The following is an 18,568-nucleotide window of genomic DNA, read 5'->3' on the forward strand; positions in this document are numbered from 1 at the left end:
AAATTTTTTTTAGTATTATAAAATATTTAATAAGTCACATCATCGATAGAGTTAAATGCGAATATAATTTAGTATTTAAATCAACTTTTAAATAAAATTATTTAATATTTTTATTGTACACATTATAACCACTAATACATGATATTTGTTCGTAGGAATATATTCTAAATGATGTTTAAATAATAATTGTTCGTAGGAATATATTATAAATGATGTTTAAATAATTTTTGGAATTAATTTTACGAGAGTAGAAATGCATTTGTTGTGATTTACCAAAAAAACCCCTATTTTGATAGACATTGATTGCAAAATAAATAAATAAATAAAACGTTATAAAAAATATTTATATTGAAGGCATTCCCGGTTGGCTTGAGTGCCTCGCCATTGGCTGACCTGTCTCCCTCGAAACTCTATCTCTTGGTGCCGTTTTCTTAGAGGTTAGGTTAAGAAGTTCTGTAATCATGGTCTGCAAAGGCGAAGACCAAGCGGCTGATCCCAATCTAGGTTAGCCATTTTATCTCATGAAAGTTTCATATCAACTAATTTAGAGAATGATATATGTTAGCTAGAAGTCATGAGTTCATCAATTGGCTAGAGTCAGGATTGGGTTAGCCAGAAGTCATGAGTTCATCAATTGGCTAGAGTCAAGATTGGGTTGGCAAATACAAAAATTAATTAATGAATAGCAATTTTCCATTTTTTTAATTTTATTTAATTATTTAATTTTTAAGAAACAATTCGTCCATTCCAACACTATTTCTCTTGATATATATACTTAGCGATCGTTTCTTTTGGATTCTCAGCTTGAGGTTCCCTTTCTCAAGTGAACACCAAGCTGGGTCGTCTTCTTTCTTCTTTTTTTTCTCTTCCATTAATTATGCAGGCTTTCAGTCCTTATTCTCCGGTGCCGGCTTTCCGTACCTTCCACCACCGACGTTCCTATCCTCGCCTTCTGCCGGTCCACTTCTTCCCCGTCCAATGTGTCCATGGACCTGAATCTTTCAGCGCTCAGAATGGCGTTGGTCTCTCCCGAGCTGATTGGCAAAGCTCCTGCGCCATCCTTGCTAGCAACGTCGTTTCTCAGCAACAATCTGGAGATTTATCTGCTGGAGGAGGCGGTGCCGGCCATGTTGCATCGGTCAATGGCCACAAGACGAATGTTGAGAATCTTAATCTGGTTCGGATTGGGAAAATTTCAGATGCTTATAATATAACCAAGCTGCAACCTAAGCCGCTCACGATTACTGATTTCTCTCCGGCTCCGATGCACGGCGAGAAGCTCCGTGTGGCGTACCAAGGCGTTCCGGGAGCCTATTCTGAAGCTGCTGCCGGAAAGGCGTATCCTAATTGCGATGCCATTCCCTGCGATCAATTCGAGGTGGCTTTTCAAGCGGTGGAGCTATGGATCGCCGATCGAGCGGTTTTACCGGTTGAAAACTCTCTCGGCGGTTCGATCCATAGGAATTATGATCTCCTGCTCCGCCATCGGCTTCACATAGTCGGCGAGGTTCAATTACCGGTTCACCACTGCCTTCTGGCCCTTCCAGGAGTCCGAAAAGAGTACTTGAATCGAGTGATTTCGCATCCCCAAGCCCTAGCGCAGTGCGAACTCACTTTGACGAAGTTAGGGCTCAATGTCACTCGTGAGGCTGTCGACGATACCGCCGGCGCGGCGGAGTACATTGCGGCGAACAACCTCCTTGATACAGCGGCGATAGCGAGCGCACGCGCCGCAGAACTGTACGGCCTCCAGGTCATAGCAGACGGGATTCAGGACGATTCGAATAACGTGACCCGATTTGTTATGTTAGCCCGAGATCCGATTATTCCCCGTACAGATCGACCGTTCAAAACCAGCATCGTGTTCGCTCACGATAAAGGAACATCCGCGCTATTCAAGGTACTCTCCGCTTTCGCCTTCCGCAACATCAGCTTGACGAAGATCGAATCCAGGCCGCACAGAAATTGCCCTATTCGCCTGGTCGACGACGCCAACGTCGGAACAGCGAAGCATTTCGAGTACATGTTCTACGTCGATTTCGAAGCCTCCATGGCCGAAACTAGGGCACAAAACGCTCTAGCAGAAGTCCAGGAGTTCACATCCTTCCTCCGAGTCTTGGGAAGCTATCCAATGGACATGACACCTTGGTCCCCTTCCGGCAGAGACTAGCACAATCACACATCGGCGATCGAGATTTTCCATTGAAGAACGTCTGGTGAGGAAAAAAATTCCCAAAATCACCCTTCTATTTTCTGTTCCTTTTCCATATTTTCGTTTCACTGTGAGCCGTCGTAGAAGTGGTCAAAAAGTCACGGCGGCAGCGATTGGTANGTTCCTTTTCCATATTTTCGTTTCACTGTGAGCCGTCGTAGAGGTGGTCAAAAAGTCACGGCGAGCGCAAGGCGGCGACGGCGGGTCACGAGAGGTTGGTAAATGTAAAAAAAATATATAATATATTCAATGTATGTATGTATGTATGTATGTCATGTGGCTGGAATGATTAAACGACGTTCTTGGCAGCGTTTCATCCGTACGGTTGTAGGTTCCCGAATTCTGGATCATGTTATTTTGTGGCTTGTTATTATTGGGGCTCCCACAAACATTTTTTTCCCTACATTTATATTAATTTTCGACAAAAATAAATGTTTAAATCTATATGTTCTATGGATTGAGCTGTTGTTTTCAATGTTGTTCTTATTAATTTCTGTTACAAAATTTGTCATTAAAAAAATTAAACATTTTTCAATTGAATTTTGATAATTCTTTTAAATTTGACTTCACCTCCAATTATCTCCACATTTAGTTAATTCTTAATGCACATATAAACTTAAACGAATTTCAAACTTTAATAAGATAATCAATGAATTTAAATATTTTATTCATAAAAATATAAATATTTTATTGGTTGATGGAGAGAGAAAAAAAAAAAAGAAGGGTGGGTAGGTTAGAGAAGGGGTAGGTGCGCCAATCTGTGGTAGGTAAAGAGGTTACGTGGAGGCCTGTGAGTCGTTCGGTTAAAACGACGACGTAGCCGCTACACTTCGCCCTCACGCGTCTATGTTTTTAACCTTTTTTTTTCACTGCGTTTATTATTTACTTGTGTTTGTTATTATTTATTTTTTGTTATGTGGAATAGGGGTACTAATTTCAATTGAGTTATATTTGTATTAATTATGTTCCATTTAAAGTTATATTTACATTAAATTATTGGTCGTTTTTTACTTCAATTTTTGCGTTTATTGTTTATTTATATTTACATTAAATGTACTACTCATTTAACCTTTTATTTATTTATTTATTTTATTTTTGGTAACATTTCATATATATATATATATATATATATATCACTTGGATGCCAGCGGACTTCCGGTTGTGCGTCAGTCACTTTCCAACTTCCGGTTGTGCGTCAGTCACTTTCCAACGACTAAGCCAATTCGTTCTTACGTTGCCTACGGCCAAGCGATGTATGCTCGAGTCTCTGACCTCTATTTTAAGAGAAGGTTTTAGAAAGAGATGTTATATAAGCAAACAAGAGAGAAATAATAACCGCTCACAGTATATAACCTAGTATATATATATTGTGTATGCTCGAGTCTCTGACCTCTATTTTAAGAGAAGGTTTTAGAAAGAGATGTTATATAAGCAAATAAGAGAGAAATAATAACCGCTCACAGTATATTACCCCGTATATATATATTGTTGAGGGAAAATTCTGCACGTGACTCGGTGCAGCTGTTAATGTTGACATTTTTATGGGATTTTTAAAAAATATATTTTTTTAAGCTTTTTACCAACCCAGCTTTCAAAAATTCAATATACAAACGAAGACTCGCCCTCTATTATTATTACTTCAGATTTTTTTCACCTAAAAAGTCAACATACTTTGTATGACGTCTAAATTAATTATTTTTAAATTTCGAAATATCTAAATACCACAGCGGGAAGAAATAAAGTTAAAAGAACGTGACATTAATATTAAATTATGAAATAATCTAAAAGAACCTGACAACATTTTCTTAATTAATAGAGAGTGAAGATGAGGGGTGGGTAGGTGAGAGACGAGGGGTAGGTTCGCCAATTTGTAGTAGGTGAAGGAAGAAGTGACGTGGAGCTCTGTGAGTCGTTGGGTCAAAACGGGTCGAAACGACGACGTATCCTCCATTTGTGTACCCCCTCGCTTTCCCTCCCAGCACCAATGGCTTCACAACTAACCCGCCAAAACCCTATTTACCTAAAAACATTTAAATATTTTTAATATTTTGATCGATGAAATATATTCAAATATTCGGTCGAAGAAGGGATACATTTTATTTAGAAGCTCGTCGTTATCTCGAGTTCTTTCACTTCCACTCTACTACATTGGGAGCGGGTCTCGGTTACGGTCCCGGCTACCGGCTACCGTCTTGTTCATTATTTACCATATTATTAAATTCAAATTAAAAAAAAAATTAATTAAAGAATTTATGAACAGAAAAAGAAAGAAAGAAAGAAAAAGATGTCACTCAAGGTTTGTGATCAGTGTTTTTGTTTGCCCTAGCTTTTGCTGCTGCGTTGGTTTGTCTGTGCAACCGCTCCGTTAGTCGTTTTGGAGTTCGTGTTCTTCGATCGAATCCTCTCACACAAATGAACCCTACAAAATGACGCAAACGACAAAACTCATCTGCTAAATCTGGTAAAGAAAAACACAATGAGCTAAGTTCGATAAATGTTTCAGATTCAGTGATTCCAGGAGTGGATATGGCGATGAATGTAAGTTTTTTTGTTCATACCTTTTTGGAAGCAGTACTGGATATCATCAATTCCCAAGCCTGTAAACAAGGAGTGTTAGATTATTAATAGCTATAGCTGTGCTCTGTTATATGTTAATTTACCTCGGAAAATTGTTGCCGTTGAGGTTCCGAAATACACAATTCTTCGCGGGAGATCCCATATCCATTCCCTAAAAACGCTAATGGGGTTTTTACTTGATTCGTCATCGGCAAAAACCTGCATTCGAATTGCGTATGATTCATAGGAATACTGTGGCTCATGGAAGAATTCCAACGTGAAGTTTTTGACTAACCTCGTTGACTTGAAAATATGTCCCGTTTAATGGGAATTTGCCTCTCATGGCTGTTCTACAGGGTATCTGGAACAATATTGGTTCATATATTGGCGGATTTACGAAGTAGTCAATTAATAACATCTTGGAAGTTTGCTTTATCACTTACCAAAATCGTTCCGTGAACTGTTCCACTGTTTTGTTTCCTGAGAATGTTGCAGGATGAACATGATCCTTCACTGCAAAGCTCTCCCGTTTCCTGGTACGTGCATTTTGTATTGGGTGGCTCAGATGAATCTATAGTTTCACCTGAAAACATCAATTATACATTGAGCACTGGATGTTTCTGATCATTATATTGGTTTATTGAGATTTGAACGTTTACCGAATTTTCGAATCAGTACCTGGTGACCATATGCACAAAAGGTACGGGCAAGCATCATTTAGCTCTCGTGGTTCTAGCTGTAGACAGACAGATAGAAACGAACTATTACACGACTATAAATGATTGATTTTCCGGTCAGGTTAGTGGGAAATGTTTTTACCTCATATAGGAGAGGATGTGTATCTGGAAGTTCATAGCTGCATCATATCAGTTGCAATTAGTTTCTTTTCTAATATGTGTTTTAGAGAATACTCGTTTCCATAATAGCTGAAACTCGTTGCTTAACGGCCATACTTACGCTTGATGTTCTGTCCTCAGACGATCTACATGCTTCAGTTTGCGCATTGGGATGGAAGCAACTCTGTTGTTCAAAGGAATCAAAGCTCCAGTGATGTTATTGTCCATGCAGTTCTGTGAAGTTGTAACTCGTCCGGAGTCGAGTCTGATTACTGGAACATCATCAGAATCATACTCATATAAATCTTCAATGTCTGTTGATTGTGATTCATCATATGCATGTTCAGGTGATCGAGGCACTTCGATGATAGGTTCACAATTGATGGTTTCATATCTCGATTCTGAAGATGGATTGCCTTCGATATGGAGTACTGGTGCTGGATTCATCACTTGAGCAGTGCCTTCATACCTTTTTTCCGGGATCATTGTACTTACCATTCTTTTCTCTGGCAATCCAGGTAATGCGAGCCTTGCACTGTTTTGATTATAGGACCTCAGAAGAGAATACAATCATAGAACCTATAAATCTCTATAATTTGCACACAACCTCACAACACTTGGCTTTCATTTGAAGTGTTCTGCCACAAAATCAACCTCTTCACAGGACAATGCAAGGTCAGATCTGTTATAATTTCTGATTGCGCTTGTTGGAAGCAACAAAAATGAGTTTTCAATCCTTCCAAATTTGTTTTATACACAACTCCGTATAAAATCTGCTTTTATTTCTGAATTGAAAATCCATGCACTAATTTGTCCATACCTTGCATATTTGCTAGCGTAGTGCCGACATTCGGCCCTCAGCGGACAAGCATTGCAGTTTGGTTTTCTCTTCGTGCAAAAGACCTGCAGATGAGTGTTCAAGGTAAATAATCAAATACTTCACTTAAAATGTTTTATATAGAATCAAATGATGCTCTGGCCATATACGCTTGCTAGGATCATAAGGTTTACCTTTCCAAATGTTATCAGTTGATAGTGCAGTTCATACCTATAGTAAAAAGCATGAAGTGTGAACTTTTGCTTGTTTGATAGACGTTATAAAGTACATATTTATTTTTAAACTGGGAAGTAATAGAGAATTACAGAGTTCGTTGGTCAAGTGTACTGAGCCTTGGCCATAGATATTTTTGAATAGAATCCATCATAGGGAACCTACACAGAAGACATGTTAACGTCTCTCTATTGGTCATATGAATGATGCTTATTCTTTATATTCTATACTTACGTCTCTAGAAGATGAATCTGAACCTCCTCAGGCAGCGGTTCAAGAGGAACCCATCCTATTCGAACTGCGATTCGACCAACATTTACGTCCACCTCATTCAAAGAAAAATAGGAGTTATGCATGGAATACATATCTTACAAATCATAAATTCATATATATCTTACTGGAAAGGCAACTTGCTGAAGTGATAAAAGCCTTACGCATTCTACACTTTTCAATCCTAGCCCATGTATCTCCAATAGATATGCCCTGCAGGCACGCACAAGTAATATATCTAAATGTGACATTTAAAAAATGAAAGTTCTTTTGTTCTTGGAATGTTAAGAGTTTCAGCCTTCAAAGTAGACTTACTTAACATCATTTGGAGGAGCATATCTAAGCCATTCGAGGTCAATGTGGCCATGCATTGTAGCTGTTCGATTAATAAACTCCTGTAGGAAAAAGAAACGATGTGGAAAGTCAGAGACCTTAGCCCCAAGCCTTTTGTTTATTTGCATTATTACCTTAGAACACCCTTTTTATTTTTTTTATTTCACTTTAGTTTCTTAAACCTTAATTCTTCTTGCTATGGTGTTATGTTGGCCACGTTCCTTGATGGCAGCTGCAATCTTAATAGGGTCTGCTGACCCAACTGCTTCCCAGTCCACAGAATCCATGTGATCCCTACTTCTTGGCTCATGAACAGAATAGGCTCTCCTCATACTGTCCCATTTTTCCTTTAGACTATTCCAATCCATTTCTGGCTTCATTTTACTATTTTTGGCTGTCCCCTTAGAAATATCTGTCCTTTTTTCATCACTAAAATCATTAGAATCTCTGTCTTCCAAATCATTGACATCACCAGTGTGTTGAATCTCTTGATTTTGAAACCTTTCAGAGCTGCCAATAGAACTCCGAGATTTCTCATTTGGCGTGACTTGTAAATCAACTTCCACCTCTTTGGATTCTAAAATTTCATTTTCTTGATTGCTTTTATGCGATGATGTGCTAGTTGGACTGCTGCTATAGGGCTCTTGGACAGAGGTTGATTTATTAGGATGGAGCACTGTGTTATCTGTGCCATCCATGTTATCTGTGCCATCCAAATTCCTAAACAAACCTATTCCACAATCATCTTCGAAACATGTAGATGAGTGAAGGGTATCATCAAGGCTTTTTTTTAGCGATGATCCCATAAAATCTTGAGACGAAATTGCATCATTCGCAGATATTAATTGTTCAACTTCTTCACGATCTCCTGTTTTCTTGTTACTCTCCAACATACTGTCATTGTTCCATTCGTTTTCACACAGAAAATATCCTTTGTTTCTTTGAGTTGATTGTTGAGTGCAGAAAACGTCCTGGCCCTGATAATATTCTGTATGGTTTCTTGTTGCACAGAGGGGGAATGTTGCAGCAAGTGACATATAAGCAGAACTGTGAAGAACAAGAGAAGTAAAGGATATAAGCTTCATTTGGTATATTTCACTAGTGCTAGAATCATCTACAGGAAACGGTTATGTTTCTTTACCTTGAAAGATGGTCAGAGACATTTTGAGTAAGAAAAACGCCAACCACAGAATCCACCACCGAACCTTTCCATGGTGAAAAACGCCTATCGCCTGCACATCAAAAAAGTTCTGCTTTTATACAAAGATTTTGAGCATTTATTGCAGCTCGCAATGTATGACAAACACACTAACTTATTTTACCTTTTTGTAAGCTTAGTTCTATTCCAGTTCTGCTTCATTAATAACGGATATACTACATATCATACAGTTACATGTAATAAGCTTTACCTAAAATTAGATGCATTCTAGCATTAAAAGCATCTATCCGTACACGGAAAATTTCCCTTTCATGTGCCCACCACTTTTCGGTATTGACGTCAACTTTTTCTGAGCCAAAATCACTCGCTTCTTGGGTTATTAGCGTCCACATAGTAATGTCTCTTGGGTCAAGGTTCACTCTACCCAACAATTTTTTCTTAGTTGAGTTCAATGATTCAGGATGGGGAACTATTGCGCCTTCCACGCCATGAACATAACTTAGATTGTGCTCTCCCTTGCTGGTTTTCTTTCCTTGTTTTCGTGCATATGGAACAATTTGCTTTTCATGGCCCGAAGCAGTTCCTTCTTTCTGTTGTGAATTAACGTGCGTTAGACCAGTGCTGTTACTGATGCCTGCATAAATGAGAATATTTCCGAACTGTGATTTATTGTAATGACTGTCTGCAGGATAAGGAACAAAAACCTTCTTACTGCAAGAATTTGTTTGCTTTATTATTTGCTGGTCGATAACTGGATTAGTGCCTTTTATAATCAGAAACAAACCCGAACAGTGCCGGATGCAAACATTATGCAGAAAAAAAAAAAAAAAAGATACCTCTTGTTTCAAGTGTAAGCCTGATATGCTCATGATTATTTCTTGTTCCTTCACTTCTATTCCATAATATTACATTGAGGGCAGGTCTCGTTTCATTTACACTTCCTGGATGGGTGAAGTCCTGTTGCCTGATCAAGCTTCTTCCGCTGCCCACATCATGAAAACCTGAAAACTCGGTAACATTTTGCCTTCAATTTATTTGCATATTGGGCTGAAAACTGAAAAGAAGTCTTAAATCAAGACATTTCTTTTAGTTCTTTATTCATTAGTGCCTCATAATAGCAAAATAACAGTAAGCTACTTATGGGATAAGAAGAGTAGTTTTTCCCGTAGCAACAGTGAAGTACCTGTAATAATTCTAGGAAGTGAAATGCCTGTCCCTGATGGGTTCTTTTCATTTATAAGCTTCAAATTAGTCAAAAACTGTCTGATATCAAGCCATCTCATTGTTTGCTTACCGTTGTGACCTGCAAGGAAATGCTGTCAGCATTTACCTATAAATCGTTCTTAAAGATAAATTAAATACCACTGCTGAAATGAAGTTGCCAACATGAACATAGCTTAATTGTCCTACTTAATGTTTCAATACGAATTGCATTGCCAATCTTCCAGAAAGTCCCCTCCCTAAAGATAGCTGCAAACTTGAAAGTTACTGCAGGGAGCGTTGTCTGACCCGACCAATCTGAAAAAGCCACAAACTTGTTGCATTCAAGAACCAAGAGGCCAATGGTAATATATGTTTTCTCATGGTAAAGCGAAAAGAAATTACCCTCTGCTATGGCTGTTTCCACAGATGCTTCTCTATCGTTAGAACTTAATGCAGAATGAGATTGACAGCCATCATCTGAATAATACATTTCAGTTGTTTGATCTGATACTTTTGTTGGTGTTCCTTCAATCTCCAGTTTCTGTTTTGTGGTCTCATCATCATCATCTGAAATATCATAAAATTTCATTAGGACGTTTAAATTCATAAGTGCATTATTAGCGTAGACATTAGAATATAATACCTCTGCCATTGTTTTTTATTGCTTTTTTTGTGTTGGAGGCATGTTTATGTGTGTTTCTCCGCAATTGTTTACAGACTTCAATTGCTGAAGCTACGTTGCACCTTCTAACCATTGGACTCCTTTTTCTCTTGCAGTAGATGAATGGCTGTAGATTGTTTCTTGATCCCTCGCCTTTTTTATTTCCAGACCTCAATCCATACGGTGTTCTCTTAGTGATTTTTGCTGGCCTTCTCCTTGAACTCCTTTTTCTCCTGCATTTCTGTGGTATTCCATGGAGCCATTCATAAAGCCTCCCGGTCGACCCGACTTTGGTTTGGATAACTGTACTATTTGAATGATCGTCCGCGGATTCCTTTTCATCAAGGCTAGCAACTTCTGCTGAAGCTTTCTCACTCACAGTAAAAGTGGGTGAAGCTTTCTCATTCTTCAGTTCATTTCCAATTAAGACTAGATCTTTGCAACTAACCGTAGCATTATTGAGTAAAGCTTTCTCATTTACCAGATCTCTGCAACTATCTATAATATGAACTTTATCTATAATATGAACTTGATCATTTTCTTGTACAGAATAACTGTTCTGCTGACATCCTCTAACAGTAGTAACAATTTTGTTGGTTTTTGGTCTCGGCTTTGGCTTTACTCTCGGCTTTGGCTTTGGCTTTGGCCTTACTCTCGGCGGCTTTGGCTTTACTGGTTGGGTTGATCTCTTCCTTGCTCTGCCTTCTCCGATCACTTTTGGCCGGTACATTTTCTTCTTTTTCTTTTTTCTGCGTGTTTCAATCTGTGGTCTCTTTCTCTTCAACTCCAATGGAGTTGAAATGGTTGGTTCTATTTCCAATCCATTTTCGTGTTTATCAGATGAAAATGATATTTCAGCCGCCATTGTAGTTGAAATGGTTGGTTCCATTTCCAATCCATTTTCGTGTTTATCAGAATTTCTAGATGGAAATGATATTTCAGCTATTGGAGTTGAAATGGTTGATTCCATTTCCAATTCATTTTCGTGTTTCCCATTTCTGGAAATGATATTTGGAAAGGATGTTTCAGCCATTGGAGGTGTATGAATCACCACTCAAATATCAGTTTAAATATGGAATATTGTGATTTGAAAGATTTAGTCTTCTATCAAATCTTCCAAATCTTCCAAATATAGTAAAATGATAGAACTAGTTTTTTTGTTATATGTTTGATGGTTTTAAAAAATAATAATAATTAATAAATAAATAATAATAATAGTTTAATAAATAATAATAATAGTTTTGTTAGGTATGTTTTTTTTGTTATATGTTTGATGGTTTAAAAAAAAAAAATAATAATAATAATAGTTTTATTATGTATGTTAGAACACGACTCTGACAATGATTCCACTCTAAGTTACTAGTCCTTTGTATGGATGGACTCTGATACCATGTTAAGAATTTTCACGACTAGTCTTTTGTTCCACATAGGAGTATTGACTCTGATAATATATAATATATAATATTTAAACAGAAACCTATATAATATTTAGAAAAAAAAAAAAAAAAAAAAAACTTATATGTTGCTAATTACAATTGATACTAGAAATTTATACTAGAATTAGATCCAGAAATTAATTTTAAGTTACTTGATTATTAATTTTAAGTTACTTGATTTACAGACGGGATTAATTTTAAGTTACTTGATTTATAGACTGCAAACCTGTAAATTTCAATATGAATGATATAGCTTATTTATATTTTTTTATATTTAAATGTTGGCAGGACTGAGCTAAACTTATTAGCCTCCACCTATTATATAATAAATTTAAAATAGATAAAAAAATATAATCTAAATATAAAATGAAATTATGATAAAATGATTAAAGTTTAATTATAAAAAAAAAAAGTCATATTTTTTTAGAATTTAATATAAATTTAGAAATAGAAAATATTTTTTAATTAATTTAGAAATGTCTCTCTTTTTAATTTATAAAATTAAATTTTATTATTTGTTTTTTTTTTATAATTTAAAATGGTGGAAGATTATAGAACTAAGTATTCTTGAAATTTTTTATTAACTTAAAAATATAACCGAAAATATAATAATAAAATTTATTTGATAATAAATAAATTTTAATTTTAAAAATTAAAGTACATATAATTAATTAATTATTTTACTATAAATAACTAAATAAACCATTAATTAATAAAAGCCCAGCCCAAGTCAATAAAGCCCAACGGAATTAGGCCCTGCCCAGCCCAAGTCGGAAATAGGCCGTGATACTACAGCCCAGCCCCATATCGAGTCGGAATTAGGCCCATAATATTGATTAAAGCCCAGCCCAAGTCGGAGCTAAGCCGTGATACTACAGCCCAGCCCAACTAGTCGGAATTAGGCCCATAATAGTTATTAAAGCCCAGCCCAACCCATATCGAGTCGGAACTAGGACCAGAGTAGTGATTACTACAGTTCAACTTTGTAACCAGCGCAGCTGCGCTAAGTTCTGAGTTCCCACCTTATCTCTTTCCTTCTTCCTCCAACAAATTCTGTATCTCTTTTCTTTTCCTCAGCAACTACAATGGCCGATGGCGACTCAAGTGAAACCGTGGCCTCTCAACAGAAGGAGGAAAGAGAAGAAAAGCAAGACGACCTGAGTTCGTCGGATAGTTCAGAATCCGAATATGAGTCCGACGACGCATCGGAAGGTGAATACGAAGAGGAAGAACCACTCATTTTTACTCGACGGACAGAGGAGCTGACGGAGGCGGACAACAATGAGGAAACGAACATTAGACGGCTTAATAAAGCCCTCGGCGGAAAGCTCGTGAAGAAGATGCAAGAAGAGGAGGAAGAGACCGTTGTGTATCATGAAGACCTCTTTGATTTTCCCAAAGACCCTGAGAATTGGACTGAGGAGGACCTGCAGGAGCTTTGGATGGATGCTCCATTGGAAATGGAAAAGCCTGGTTGGGACCCAATTTGGGCTGACGAGAAGGATTGGGAGGTAATGAGGGACGAGGTTGAGGCTGGGAAAGATCCTCCGATAGCGCCATTCTACGTCCCTTATCGGAAGCCATACCCTGTAATTCCAGATAACCATTTTGATATACCAAATGCAAAATCAGTGATTGAAGAATTGGATAGAATTGAGGAATTTCTCAAATGGGTCAGCTACATTTTTCCTGATGGAAGCTCGTATGTTTTCTATATCCCCTGAATTTTCCATTTCTCTTTTGAATTTTCCTCTTAGAACTCCCCTTTGGTAAAATTATTGAATGACGGCTGACTCCTAATAACTGTTGGATATGGATTTCAAAATCTGCATTCACCTAGTTAGTTTCAAATTAGAAGTCCAATAAGTTCTCCTTTGTATGGTTCTATCGCAATTGGCTGTAATCTTTGCTACCTCACATGAATTTTTATGCGAGCTAGCTCTTTAAGTACTCAGGCACTTGCCGGAAGAATCTATGTACTAATAGTTCATAAATCTTTTGCTCGTTCATGTACAGCTGAACCTCTCTATGACGCTTCTTCCTTGCAATTGATGTATGATTAACACTCTGTTTCTTGTGCTCTGATGCGTTTGAATATCCGTGGCTTAATTTTTTGCTTTTTCTTGATCAAGGTATGAAGGAACTGTTTGGGATGATTTGGCTCATGGTAAAGGTGTTTACGTTGCTGAACTGGGGCTGGTCAGGTCGGTCTGTTCATTATCTTATCTTTTATGTCAGTACAAGACTTCAATGGTTTTGCAAGTTGCCCCTCTTAAACTAGCTGATGAGAAAATGCTTCATTGTTTTAAAAATGGACAAATATGAAGAATTTGGGGAAGATGTACTGAATTTTATGTCGGTTATATCAATTATCTGTACAATTGAAAAGATCATTGCTGCTAATGACTTAACCAGATTTGTTGCTGGAAGAGAGTGTGGTGTTTCTACTGAGAAGGTCTTTTTGTCTGCTTGAAATAATAAGTAACCAAAACAAAGAACACGCGTTAAAATGCACTTTTAACTGAATGATCAGCTTTGTTCTTCTTTCATTTTTAGCATCTCAAGAACAATGGTTATCATGTATTTTTGTTTTTTAATCTCATATTTATTTACTTTTGTGTTAAGAAATTTGTTTGTCCTAATGACTATTATTTTATTTTCCACTGGTCGGTGCAAACGTGTGTTAGATTTATTGTTTATTAACTAATTCTTGAAGCATCTCTGCCTTTGTAGGTATGAAGGTGAATGGGTTCGGAACAATATGGAGGGTCATGGGGTGGTTGAGGTTGATATTCCTGACATAGAACCTGTGCCTGGTTCCAAGTAAGTTTCGTGATTTTGATTTTTTGTTAACGTGTTAACATGGAAAGGAAGCAGAATCTCTTTGAAGTATGTGAACTAAATTATTCTCTGCACGTTTTCCAGGCTCGAGAAAAAGATGCGTGCGGAAGGAAAAATAATCTCGAGAGATTATATGACTCCAGAAGACAAAAATTGGCTGGAAATGGATATTGAAGATAGTATCCATCTGGCTGGAGGAAATTATGAGATTCCTTTTTACGAGAGACAGGAATGGATCAAATATTTCGGAGGGAAACCGTAAGTTCTTAGTTCTTTCATCAAATAAACATAAACTGCATGATTTAAACCAAACATCGCCACTATAACTTCGTTTCCCTTTTCCCTTTTTCGATAATCTGGTGGATTCATAAGCATTCGTACTTTTAGAATGCTATCCCATAAGATAGATATAGATTAATGAAGTAACCTAATCTTTCTTTTGGATAAGGAAATGAGTTGATTTACCTTTGATGATGTGATTCATCACATGCTAGGGAGAAAGGTCGGTACCGTTATGCTGGTGAATGGAAGCACGGCAGGATGCATGGATGTGGAGTGTATGAAGTTAACGAACGTCCAATATGGGTAGGTTAACCCCATTTTTTTTGTTCTAATTTGAAAATTTGATTTCATTTTTGGACAACAAATGTAGTAAATGAATTTGAGTGTATAATCTGAGTGAGCAGGGCAGGTTCTATTTTGGGGAGCTGTTGTATGATTCTACTGGATGTGATGAGGACACTTCAGCGGTATACTATTGTTGCTATCTCTTAATGTTTACCTCAGAATGATAGCTTTCTTACGCCATTGTTTTCCAGCTTCATGCAAGCTTAGCAGAAGTTGCTGCAGCAAAGGCCCGAATGTTTGTCAACAAACCTGATGGAAGTATGCCACTTACACTGTTAATAATGTACTTAGAAGGGAGTCATTAGGGTAAATAATGTATGTTGGCTGGGATCTGGTACGCCATATGATCCTGGCAATTGCTTTCTGGGTTAGAATTTGGCATATCAGTTCATATTTTTTCATTCTCGTTTTGTTAAGTCGTGCCTTATTCTCTAGAAGACTATGAACTCTACTGTTTTATCTTCCTCGTGGATTAGGTCGGTCCAAAACTTGCGTCGCATTAACTAAAACCCCTGTAAATACAAATAGTAACCAAGGCATTTAGTAATAGACAGAGATCACTTTGCGTTTTTAATGATTAGTGGTTTGAAAAATATTCACTTCATTATCATTACATGACGTTTCTTTCATTCATGGCTTTGGTTTTACCTTATCTGCTCAGTGATTAGAGAAGAGAGAGGTCCATATGGTGATCCTCAGCATCCCTATTTCTATGAGGAAGAAGATACATGGATGGCGCCAGGTTTCATCAATCAGTTTTACGAAGTATGTCGACTCTTCGTTTATATTCTGCTATACTCTGCATCACGGTGAAACTATTAAGTGATACATGTATGGATATGTCTCCAGGTACCTGACTACTGGAAAACGTACGTGCACGAGGTAGATGAGGAGAGAGAAATGTGGTTAAATTCGTTTTATAAAGCTCCGCTGAGATTACCAATGCCTGCAGAACTTGAATACTGGTGGGCACAAGGTATGGCCTGATAGCTAAAGATGACAAGCTCCCCCACCCTGACTTTCAAATAGAACTCTTCAATGATTAGTCTGCATCTTTCCAATGTTAACCAGTTGGCTGTGCATGACGGTAAAGTGCATACGTAACCAATTATATATGTTACTTACATTAGCACTCAGAAGTTTTAACGTCGATAGTGGCTATTTGCTGGGTTGAGTATCAAAACTATATGGAAAACTTGAACGCTTTTAATGGACTAGAAAATGGGAGAACTGAATTACCCTTTAGCATGCAACTGGAATTTTGAAATGGTCTATATGGTTGTTAGTTTCTCCTCTGTTCATGCTGCGTGAAGGAATAGAATGCTTGAAAATTGTCTCAGAAAGTGAAAGACTGATCGTAAGAAAAGCTTTATGTCTCTGTTTCTATAACTGTTCTGCGAAAATTGCTTCTATGCTGGTTCGTTAAGCTACATTTACTTTGCAGATCATACTCCCGAGTTCGTTCTCGTCAACAAGGAACCAGAGCCTGATCCTGAAGATCCATCAAAGCTTGTATATACTGAAGATCCTCTCATCCTACACACACCAACAGGACGGTTAATCAATTATGTTGAGGATGAGGAGCATGGGGTTCGCATGTTTTGGCAGCCACAGGTGGAAGAAGAGGAAGATGTAGACCCGGAGAAGGTCGAGTTCTTACCACTTGGCTTTGATGAGTTTTATGGGACAAAGACACCTGAAAAGAAGGAAAACATTTTGATGCGGCTCGTATCCACCCTGGAAAAGGGATTGAAACCGAAACTCGAAAAAATTGGAAAATGGGCTGAAGAGAAAAAGAAAGAGAGTGAGTTGAAGAAGCAACTAATTGAAAAGGAACTTGAACTGATAGAAGCTGAAATTTGTTTGGAAGAGGCAATAGAGGATATGGATGAGATGCTGAAAAGGAAAGAGAAAGAGGAAGAGGAAGAGGAAGAGGAAGCAAAGAAGGGTTTGCTTGATGAAGATGTTACTTCATCAACCAACCAAGATAAAAAGGCTTCGGCCGAAGAGGAAGGTGAAGACGACGAAGACGACGAAGACGATGACGGGGATGATGCTCCACCGTCTAGTTTTGATGCTCCACCTTCCAGTTTTGGCTCTGTTTCAGCTGATCAAAAGCCAAGCAAGCCACGAGATTCACCATTTTCTACAGCTTCACTGCATTTTGCTTCTAGTACTCTTGTTTCAGGGGTGAGTTACTGTCGAGGGAAGGAGTCCCACGTTGGCTAATTTAGGGAATAATTATGAGTTTATAAGTAAGGAATACATCTCTATTGGTATGAGGTCTTTTCGGGAAGCCCAAAGCAAAGCCATGAGAGTTTATGCTCAAAGTGGACAATATCATACCATTGTGGAGAGTCGTGATTCCTAATAGTTACTTTTTCCCGTCTTAAATTATGGCCGTTTTCCTTCAACCTTGTTTTGCAGGTACCATCCAGACTGATTCAATCCATTTTGCCCTGGACCAAGGGTAGATCGACGTTAAAGGCGCCACCACCGTCCTCACGTGATGACCGCCACTGTTGCTCGGAATCGTTTCATTCTGTCTGTTTTCCAAGGATGCCAAGCTCAAGGGGAAGCTTGAAGGCCATTGTACCATCAAAATTGCAGAACAAATCCAGAATCCACCCAATTCAAAAGAAATTGCAGCTGCAGCTGCGTTCAAGAGCTGAATCTCATTCATACCACCACTTAGTTTCGTTAAATCCCGACGAGTTTCCGATGTGTAATGGTCAGTTCTCCGAAACAGGAGGGATTAAACACAGCATACTGTCTTGGCACACACCATTAGATGAGTTGGAATCATATGCAGAAACTACCAAAAGATAGGCTTTTGTATAACTTTTTCTTCACTTGATTTCAGAGATAAATTTTGCAAGAACTACATTGGATTAGTTGTATTTCTTTAAACGTACATCACATGGCGATGAAATGGGTTTCAGGCCGCTTTTAAAATTAACTTGTTTGTCTCCGTTACCACACATTTTTAAGAGGATGGGTTCTTTGTTAAACTTTTCATATTTTTGGTTCTTGTTTGAATATTCAATCAGGATGGATTCTCGGGCACGGGAATTTAACTCTGTAACGGCCTAAGCTATATTATCCTCTTTAGGCTTTTCCTTTCGGGTTTTCCCTCATTGGTAGTAGATATTGTCTTCTTTGGATTTTTCATTTCAGATCTTGTAAATAATGTTTCGTTCTTCTTTTCAACCGATGTGGGATCTCACAAACATGATATGAAAGAAAAAGAGCAACATGGACCGTTTCCTACTCCTTGTAAACTATCTCTCTCCAACGAAATTCCGAAAATACAATAATTAGGAGTCCGTTTTCATTATACATGATATGATACCTCTTGAAACTAAAATCTTACCTAACGTAGC

General features: G+C 37.8%; 3 protein-coding genes across 3 annotated transcripts; 2 read left to right on the plus strand and 1 right to left on the minus strand.

Moving 5' to 3' along the window:
• Positions 1–779: 779 nt before the first annotated feature.
• Positions 780–2,603, plus strand: LOC111795730 (arogenate dehydratase/prephenate dehydratase 6, chloroplastic-like). Its single transcript, XM_023678294.1, has 2 exons — positions 780–2,332; positions 2,398–2,603. The coding sequence occupies exon 1, from the start codon at positions 878–880 to the stop codon at positions 2,168–2,170; it is 1,293 nt and encodes a 430-aa protein (XP_023534062.1). The 5' UTR covers positions 780–877; the 3' UTR covers positions 2,171–2,332; positions 2,398–2,603.
• Positions 2,604–4,283: 1,680 nt separating this feature from the next.
• LOC111795004 (protein ROS1-like) lies at positions 4,284–11,314 on the minus strand. The gene is made up of 21 exons (XM_023677225.1): positions 10,262–11,314; positions 10,023–10,188; positions 9,828–9,935; positions 9,601–9,720; positions 9,254–9,418; positions 8,400–8,490; positions 7,441–8,305; positions 7,241–7,320; positions 7,054–7,138; positions 6,890–6,981; positions 6,748–6,816; positions 6,616–6,652; positions 6,425–6,507; positions 5,726–6,139; positions 5,588–5,624; positions 5,447–5,504; positions 5,212–5,351; positions 5,064–5,129; positions 4,873–4,987; positions 4,771–4,809; positions 4,284–4,631 (listed from the first exon to the last, which is right to left on the minus strand). The coding sequence occupies exons 1-21, from the start codon at positions 11,312–11,314 to the stop codon at positions 4,504–4,506; spliced, it is 4,011 nt and encodes a 1,336-aa protein (XP_023532993.1). The 3' UTR covers positions 4,284–4,503.
• A 1,488-nt stretch (positions 11,315–12,802) lies between these two features.
• On the plus strand, positions 12,803–18,144 carry LOC111795302 (protein TIC 100). The gene is made up of 11 exons (XM_023677631.1): positions 12,803–13,419; positions 13,850–13,921; positions 14,451–14,540; positions 14,643–14,816; positions 15,053–15,143; positions 15,245–15,307; positions 15,377–15,443; positions 15,847–15,950; positions 16,035–16,161; positions 16,630–17,375; positions 17,613–18,144. The coding sequence occupies exons 1-11, from the start codon at positions 12,803–12,805 to the stop codon at positions 18,012–18,014; spliced, it is 2,553 nt and encodes an 850-aa protein (XP_023533399.1). The 3' UTR covers positions 18,015–18,144.
• The last annotated feature ends 424 nt before the right edge of the window (positions 18,145–18,568 follow it).

The sequence above is a fragment of the Cucurbita pepo genome, chromosome LG05 (assembly GCF_002806865.2).
Source record: "Cucurbita pepo subsp. pepo cultivar mu-cu-16 chromosome LG05, ASM280686v2, whole genome shotgun sequence".
Classification (NCBI taxonomy): domain Eukaryota; kingdom Viridiplantae; phylum Streptophyta; class Magnoliopsida; order Cucurbitales; family Cucurbitaceae; genus Cucurbita; species Cucurbita pepo.